General features: G+C 40.7%; 2 protein-coding genes across 4 annotated transcripts in view; one reads left to right on the top strand and one right to left on the bottom strand.

The window, feature by feature from the left end:
* LOC131893072 (uncharacterized) overlaps nt 1-9,216 on the top strand; it is a 59,401-nt gene that overhangs the window by 11,380 nt on the left and 38,805 nt on the right. The window lies entirely within an intron of this gene.
* LOC131893075 (uncharacterized) overlaps nt 5,183-9,216 on the bottom strand; it is a 12,429-nt gene continuing 8,395 nt past the window's right edge. For all 3 annotated transcript variants that reach the window (XM_059243006.1, XM_059243005.1, XM_059243007.1), the window contains exons 6-10: nt 8,150-8,247; nt 7,041-7,186; nt 5,817-5,913; nt 5,532-5,706; nt 5,183-5,448 (exon numbers count right to left, since the gene is read on the bottom strand). In XM_059243006.1, the coding sequence (XP_059098989.1) occupies nt 5,336-5,448; nt 5,532-5,706; nt 5,817-5,913; nt 7,041-7,186; nt 8,150-8,247 (629 nt within the window). In that variant the 3' untranslated portion in view covers nt 5,183-5,335. The remainder of the gene's footprint in view (nt 5,449-5,531; nt 5,707-5,816; nt 5,914-7,040; nt 7,187-8,149; nt 8,248-9,216) is intronic.

Here is a 9,216-nt window from a genome sequence, read left to right as displayed (position 1 = left end):
TTGAAGTGTTGGAAAACACCTCTTGGTAAACTCGCTCGATGACTAAATTTTGTACTGGATATGACGCCATATTACAAATTGATTTTCTTTCTTGTGAGGGTTTTCAGACAAGTCACAGCTCTGATCGCGTTAGTTAGATTTTTGTAAGAAATATACGGAGCCATATCACTTTTCAATTACGCAGCCTCTCGACAGTTTGGATGCCGTTCTAACTAAGATCGAATTTGGACTTACAAGTAGTTCTCTTCAATTGTGGGAAATCCCACCATTGACACTATTTAGCAAACACCCAGCATGTGCTTGGGTGGATTTTTCGTCGTTTTGTACAATGATTCCCAAATCCTTAGCGCTACTGACCACTTCAATTTCTTTGTTGGTACTGTCTGAGTATGAAGACCAATTGCATAAGTTACATTCACATAACACGAGGTAGAGGAGCTCAAGGACAACTTTAAAAGAGGCGAATTAAGTACAATGAATAAAATAGGTCCCAGGATTGAGCCTTGGCGTACACCTGGCTCCATTCATTGCGGCTTACTAACGTAGAACACTTTCTACCTTTACTAGTTATGCCTAGTCAAAGGGTTCACGTCAAATGGGTTTTCGTGGGCTAGTAGTTGCACGAGTGTCGAGAATACATTTGTACGTTTTTCGCCAAGAATTGTTGCTAATGTTTTGGGATTTGATGCCAACGCAACATTGGTTCCGATTGAGGGCCTCACTCTGGGTTTAGTGATTTTCTTTTTAATTGGCATACGAGTAAAAGGCTTTTGGATTGTAATTCACATCTTCCACTACCTTACTCTCCTTCCACAACTCTTCACTCTCAATCGAATGCTTTATGCCAAGTTCATTTTCCACAAGTTGGATCCCAATCTTGGCAGTCAAGGATTCATTTTCAATCTACGAATCAGTTTCATTTTTCAGGGTTTTTTCCGGTGCTTGGAAACAATTTGATGCCTTTTTGACCTGCTTTGTTACGTTCAGGAATGTTTATAGAATCGCAGATTCCTCCAAATACCTCTTTCATCCGCGGAATAGCTTTGTCAATTGAGAATTCGCGTTCCATTGTGGAAATCAAGTCATGTTTCGATAACTTTTCTTTGATGTGAGGCCAATGATCGTGACCTATGACATACCCTGAGAGGCCGACTTTGCTCCAACGATTAATGAATGCCTTGATGATGCTCCGTTTTCATTGGGGTGATAATTTCCAGGAGCGAGTGATCAGATGAATCGGTATTGGTTATAGAGACATTAGTGATGAGCTCTGGTTCATCAACGAGAACAAGATCGAGTGTGCTGTCTCCTCGTGTGGGTTGGCCCACATGCTGCGTTAATGAATGAAGCTATGCCGAAGCGTACAGTCTTCAAGCACCGACAAAGATTCAGAAGGGAATAAAGGGATAGGAATCCATCCAAGAACTGTCTTTGGAAAATTGAAACCGCCAAAGAGATTGATCTGTGAGTGGCAAAATTTATCCATTCCTTTACTTAAGAAATCTTGCTCTTCCTCGTCCTTTAATGAGGGACTTAATCTTATGTCAACTTTGGTGGGCAGAAAAGATCTTTGGTCTCATTGAACCACACATAGATTTCTAGACACTGGATGTCGGACGACCGACCACTCGGTTGTCTAAACAGTACAATAAACCGGTTTGTAATCAATTCCCAGGAGACCATCCATTGTACTGTTTTACCAGCCGAGTGGTCGGTCGTCCGACATCCAGTGTCTAGAAATCTATGACCCACATCACCAATGCTTCTACCACGATAGGTTTGTTGATGGAAGTAATCGACTTGCCTTCGAGGACCATCGCCAAGCAACGGCGTGCTTCAGCACTTAGAAGGTCTAGAGGCCGATCCATTTTTATAAAGATCCTAATTATGTGGATTTTGATTGTGCTCATGAAGGACAATAATTTCTATGCTCAAGTTTTGAGGAGTCGGCGAATCAAAAGAGTTCGTAGAGCTGACCGTTGTATCGGGGAAAGAAAAAAATAAAAAAGCGAAAATTTGGAAAACCCTGAGATTTTTACACAGCGTGGCTATGTTTTGGCCACTCCCAAAAGTATTTTCCGAAATATAGCATCCACTATATCAAATACAATTTGTATACCCGTCAACGCTTGTGTCCTTTTTTATTGAATAAAAATTTCAAATTGAACAATTGATGCCCATGACTAGTTGTGCCTCATTTCTAAGTCTTTGTTCTAAAAAAGCAAGGCTCATGGAAGCACGGTATTCTTCCGAAAAGAGGCCTTATTCAACTCTGAAAAACATGCCAGAAAAGATAATTGGGATGATATGCTCGTGAAAATGGTAATGTTTTATTCGTGTTGAAGTGTGAATTAGGGACATCCACGAGAACGTGTGAAAAGTCTACATGCCAACCTGAGACAGAAATTCTGGTGAATGTGCATCCTTCTCTCTCCGATCCGAAGTCCTTTCACTCGCGACGAGCATGCAAATAGCGAAACAAAAAGTGATAATTTTTTCTTGAGTTGAATTAGTTGAGAAATCGAGAATACCGCTTTCATGAGTCAGCGCTTCAACATCGAACTCATAAGCTCAAGTTCGAATCAAGAATGAAGCCCGAAATTTTATGATTAGGAACGGGTGCCCAAACGAAAGCAAAGGTTTTTCATTCCCATGGAGGGAAATGAAAAATTAATGTTTCAATGTGAAATATTTTTTTCATTGTAGCAAAATCACTGACCAACCCTTTGTTCAGGGGCTTCACCGATCGGCTAATACCAATTCATCATTTGTAGACTAAGGGTTTCATAATTGTTCCCGACCACTTTGTGTCCCGACATGACATTCTTATTTATTACACTGAATGCTATTTTTTCCATCGGTTCCAAAATCCGTAAAATTTTAACTACAAAAAAGATGAAGGTGCATGCGAGTAGATTAGGTCACTATTGCAATTGATCTCCCGGCTCGTGGAGGGAACCGTGGAGGGAACTGTGGAGGGAACTGTGGGAGGTTGCGCCATTCCAGGTTATCTTTAGCTCTCCACTCGCTTTCATGGCACTGTCCCTGGAGTGAGGCAAAGTAAGTCTAATCAAGTTCCTTACTCCTTTTTTCTAGATTGGTCCCCAATTGTGCACTTCTGTTCATTATTAGCCCTCTTGTGGCCCCTTCCTCCTTCAGGGTAACTAAGGTTAGATGTTCCAACAAATCCGTTTGATGACTATCTGTGAACGGAGGAATTGTGTTCCGGCGTTCTTTAAAGACGTTGACCCTTATCATTGGTAGAGATCGGACTTGAAATTGATGTGCACGTAGTGCAGCATTACGAGAGGGGTTTTCGTAGCCGGTTTTCTTTTATCGATAGTTCAGACCGTCTAGACTGAGGAAAACTGTTTACGCATTATAACTAGAGGTGTAATGGGCTGGAACCCAGCTCGAAACTCGACAACAGGCTGAGCTCTGGGCTAGCCCGGAGCTCAGCCCAGCTCGAATTGTTGAAACGTATTTGGCCCAGACCACCTCGAGCTGGGTTTAGACTCTGGCTCAGCTCAGCTCGAAAGGTCGAGTTATATGTCAGTCCAGCTAGTATTCTCGAGCTGGGTTTAGGCTCTGGCTCAGCCCACCCAGCTCGAAATCGTCGAGCTATGATACAACCCAGCTCGAAATTGACGAGCTATGATACAACCCAGCTCGAAATCGACGAGGCCATGCCTCAGCCCTGACCGAACTCGACGGAGCTCAACTGTGGCCCACATCAGTTTGACAACTTTTGGCGTCATGATTGCATAAAAGACCTTAAAACATTGAACAAAAGAATTTGAATGGTTTGAATCGAAATGTCTTGTCTGCGCATAAAAATAAATTTTGGAGGATGATTAAAAAGTCTATACGGCAAAAACATGCCATGTACCTCCTTTTTTTCAAACACTTTACGCGAACTCGGTACTGAAACTTTGAACGAGTTGTGAAAGCATATCAAATTCAAATTATTGAAGCGCTCAAGGGAGGGAAGCAAAAGTCTCAATTATGTCAATAGTACATGCATATCATTGGCATGAATTTACTCGAGAGGTTATCTTGTCGTCTATAAATGCAAGTCCGAGGTGAGACTGTTTTTTTTTTTCGTTGAATGGTACCATCGTCTAAAAGGAACTTTATGTTCTGTCTTTGATTGCACTTTTTAGACACCTAGTTTGGATTAAGACAATTTCGTGGTGCTACCTGACACGAGAACTAGAAACTAGATTGGCCAATAGGTCTATTGGTTCTTCCAGCTCAGACATAGCTCAGCCCAGACATGGGTCGGGTCAACTCGATCATGAGCCAGCTCGGACATGGGCTAGCTCGGATTTGGCCCAGCTCAGACTTGACTCGAAATATCAACCCGATCAACCCAGCTCAGCTCGAAACCTGTTTTTTTTGGCCCAGCCCAGCTCGTGAGCTGGAAACTGTCAACCCACCTCAGCTCGAAATGAGCCACCTTCCTCTTAGCTCAGCCCAGCCCGAAAATTCTTGCCTCATTACATCTCTAATTATAACCCTCTTTGATTTTTGCTCAACGCGCCAATCACTTTCAAAGCCGATCACTAATCGTTGGATACAAGATATTGGACACGAAAATCTCATTTGGCTTGAGCCACATCTCTTAAGATCATTTGGAAGTAAGCACGGGGATTTATTTAGTAAGTACAAATATAGTACGCACAAGTATTTGCCCAACTCATCTCCGGAGAGGACCTCGTCACAACATTTACGTTCAGTTGTTGTTAGGGCTTGGGAAGATCGCTTTCGATCGAAAAGATCAACGTTCTCAGTATTGAATTCATCAGCACACCGAACATTTCTTAAAGAAAGTTCTCCAAGGATAAGCAAGATGCCGACAACGAGGTTGAATTGTATCTTGAAAGTCAAAAACTGCCACAAGTGGAGGGAAATCACACCAAGATAAGTCCTTTTTCTCATAACCTACAGCGAGTTGTCCATCGTTCATCATGATCACATTTGTTAACGTATTTTTAAAAAGAAAGAAAAAACTTATCATTATGGAGTGCTGTCGAGTAGATATAGTATTGAGTACGAGTGTTACAGGCGCGTGGGAAAAATCAGTTCTACAATTCCATCCAGGCACTTCTCGAATTGCATTTCCTAGTGATGAAAGTTATATCTAGCGGACTGGCCTTTTGAATAATACACTAACTTGATTGGTTCATTTTGGCTAATATAATTCAAAACATAACACGGTAATATTGTTTGCAGCATGTGATTAAATCAAGTTCAAGGGATTATTATAATCATAGTTGGTATCATATCGTCTAGGAATGGAAGAGACAGAAACAAAATCCTGGATCTGGTTTAGTTAGCATCCATTCGAGTTCTGGGTGTAAACTAGACGGAATCCCAAGATGCCCAGTTCGTCCGCAGATTCGAAACTGTCGCTGAGGAAACGCACATTGAAAGGTTGGCGTTTGGCTGGAACAAATCATTCCGAGGACATTAGGCCAAGGATTTGACCGACCTTTGGTCGGGCGACACCGTGGAAATAGAGCACTTACAACAAATGGTGACCGAGGCAGCCCCAGCAGCATTACTAGTGAGTCCACCATTATTTCCGCACACCGACTCTCCTATGCGTTCGCTGTCAGCGGTATCTTTCCTCAAGCCCGGAATGACAATGCAGTCAAAGCCCTCAGTGGCCAAACCACCGCTGTATCCACAACATTTCTTATCCTGAAATACCGAGGCATTAGTATGCCCTTTAGCTGTGCTCGACCCTCGCGTTCTTCTTCTCATCCGTTTCTAAACTCATGGCAGAACAATACTGATTTTCATTCACTTACATCGTTATTGTAAGCCATGTCTGCCGTTACTCCACTAACTGACACGTCAATGGCTTCAATGGCAGTGTAACAAATCTTGCAATTCCCGCGCTCTCGTCTGAAAGTTATGGAAATCAAATAAATCAATGATCAATAAAGACACCTAAGTTCGCCCCAATAGGCTGTCTCATCAATATCAAAACACAACAACGGGCAAAATGGGCAATGGGCAATAGGCAAACAGAAGGCATAAAGGGGCACGCACAAATAAGTATGTATGGCGCACCAAAAAGAGAAAACAACAAAAGCACAATTCAAAAAGAAATATGCACACGCTAATCAGAACACAAAAAGGTGGTCTTGGACACCATAATCAATAGTATTTAGTTGTCACGTACACCCAACATGCACAGTGGCAGATTCCATTCAAAACGCAGGCAAGGCCCCATTTTCGCCGGCGGAAGAGATGGCTAGATCGCGCTTTCAATACGATTAAAATATGTTGTGACTTAATCCTATATCATGCACTCAAGCAATTATTATTTTGTTAATCTTCAAACCGTCAATTCCCAAATGTGTCGGAAGTGAAATTGTGGCTTGAAATATAAGGGCTCATTGCAAACGCGGTTAGCCATACATTTGAGGTGTTTGATCAAGACATATCTTGTCACGATAAGCGTTTCCTTCAAGCAATGCTTGTCCCAAACATGAAAAGTAGCCAGCCTCTTTTTCTTGGTGTGCCGTTTTCCTGGTTTGGTGAGCCACTTTCTTCTTTTTGTGCGCCAAAACATGTGTTGGGTGCAATTGCATTGGTTTTACTAACCCTTCTGCTGTTCAGTGTGTGCCAGGGTGTGCCCATTTATGGCTTGGTGTGTCTCTTTATAGTTTGATGCCTTCTTTGAAGTTTGATGAGCCATTTTGCCCTTCGGTAATTTGATCAAAAGCGGAATACTAGTAAATGTTTGTAGCAAAACTATCAAAACCATTTTTCCTGGGGCATTATTCTGATTATAGAATCTCACGACTAGCGCCTTATAATAGAAAAACTACGATCATGCGAAGGAACATTTGAACCTCCAAAAGGACAGGAAAATAGCACATAAGATTCGCAAATAACTCAAAGGAGACTTAAAATATCATTGAAAAAAGGATCAAAAAATGGCATCCTGTTTGCTTGCAAACGAAAAATGGGTTTACTGATATCGACTATAAAGCTTATAATATCAGTTGTCGACAATAGCTCACCTGATGCAAATATTTTGATTTTGATCTGCCAAGTGTCGTCCATTTCCAAAATTGTAGGTTTGGATAATATCCGTTGACGAACCAAAGTAATATTGGGTGCATCCCTCTGGAGCCAGATTCTTGAAATCACATGCATATTGGGTCACCTGTAATGTAAAAAGGATGTCTATAATTCCACTTAGCATAAGGGATTTTTAAAACAATTTTGAAGCTAGTGCAGAAGCACGCAGGCTTCCAATTGTCTATCTAATCTGGTCATATTTACAGGCCATGACCGTTTTCTACATCATTTCACCAATAGATGGCAGTCGGTATTTATTCCAGAAGGGCAACGTCTTAAAAAGTAGTTTTGAGCTATGCTCCAAACTATGGGCAAGGTGATGTAATTGGACAAAATATGATATTTCTTTGCATTAGTATGGGGTTTACATTCCCATTAGCGGTTAGAGAAGCATGCAAAAACAAGCCAAACCAAGAAATGCAGAAGGCGGAAAATATTGGCGAAAATAAAAGGACACAACGTTATTTTCTTTTCATGTTTGGCTTGAGAACACATTTTCACTTTATAAAGAAGTTATGACAAATAAACGATTCATTTCTGGAGCCTACCAAGTTTGTTGCTTAGGATGCTTTGCTCTCATAATAAATATAACAAAATAACGTTTTGTAACAAGTTAAAGTGACAGCAATTAGGCGAATCATAATACTTTATTTTAATTGTACCGCGATACCGGGGATTGATTACATTCTTTTAAGTCTTTTTTTGGTTTGTTGAAAGCTCAAACTAGACTGCGTCATCTGATCTTGCTACATAAAAGGAAATAAAATAGTCCCAAGCACATAAACAGTGAAAAAACACGCATATTAGGATGTAATTGACAGCAAGAGGGCAAGTTAATGGGTTAATCCCGAAAATGGGAAAGTTATTGAGAAAAAAATAAATAAGAGTCGAAAACGTGGAAAAATGGTTTAAAAAAGGGATGAATTGGAAATTTGGCTGTTTTTTTCTGTTTTAACCATTGGTAAGGTTGAGAAGCAACTTTTGTAAATTGAATTAAAAACTGTTCATTTCATTGCCTACATGTTTCCGTAATGAAGATGTTCAGTACCTTAACGCTCCATTGGCGATTGGCAATACCGGTGCCAACGCCTTGGTTTCCAAGGATAAATCTTAGGTCATTGCAACCTTCCGAGGCGTCCACATACACTGGAATAAAGAAGATGGTCATGAATCTCAGGGTCGGATTTTTTTTATCGGGCTAAATTCAGTTTTCAACTCTTTTGATCCTTTTTGAGCAAAAAAACTTTTTCATGAATTTTAACCATAAAATAACCTTAAAAACGACGATTTTGGGGGAAATTGAAGAGCTTTGGCAATGTTTAGGGGAAATTCCGGAGAACTACAGGGTGGGTATAAAAATGTTCAAGGCCATGTTCCCGCTCAAAGATTTGTTTGACAATAAAAGGAAGTGTTGAGCACATAGTGCAATAGTGCCATGCTGCACATGATCTAATTCTAGCCGAAAGGCGGGTGGTAACCCTCCAATCGTTTGCCACCAAATCATTGTGGGTATAAAAATGTTCAAGGCCATGTTCCCGCTCAAAGATTTGTTTGACAATAAAAGGAAGTGTTGAGCACATAGTACAATAGTGCCATGCTGCACATGATCTAATTCTAGCCGAAAGGCGGGTGGTAACCCTCCAATCGTTTGCCACCAAATCATTGTGCTGAAATGCAAATAAGAGCAGTCTTGATGTCAAAACCAAAACCAAGGGTCTGCTGAAGACCATCAAGAAGTCCAAGGAAATGGGTGAGCCTTTCGGTGTCCATCCTCAAACTGTTGGTAAGAGGAGAACTTCATCCAAAAAAAAACGAATCTCTTTACAATAAACCAGACCGAGGGCAAAGATCTGGGATTGCACTGAGCTCAAAGAGCAAGAAAAGATCGTGAAAATTTTTGATCAATCAATTTTGACCTGAAATACCACACTAATAATTGAATATCCAAACAAATGAAAACTATTTTCACATATTTAGAACATATTTTTACGTTTTCGGAACTTGTTTTGGCTGGTTTTCGTAACTTGAAAACAACATATCAATATTTCGACCAAAATCACAAACTGTTTTCCGACCCCTTGTTATGATAAACAAAAAGTCATTTTCATCAACTAA

This window comes from Tigriopus californicus, chromosome 2 (genome assembly GCF_007210705.1).
Source record: "Tigriopus californicus strain San Diego chromosome 2, Tcal_SD_v2.1, whole genome shotgun sequence".
NCBI lineage: Eukaryota > Metazoa > Arthropoda > Copepoda > Harpacticoida > Harpacticidae > Tigriopus > Tigriopus californicus.
Note: the sequence above shows the minus strand (reverse complement) of the source record. Positions and strands in the feature narration are given on the sequence as shown.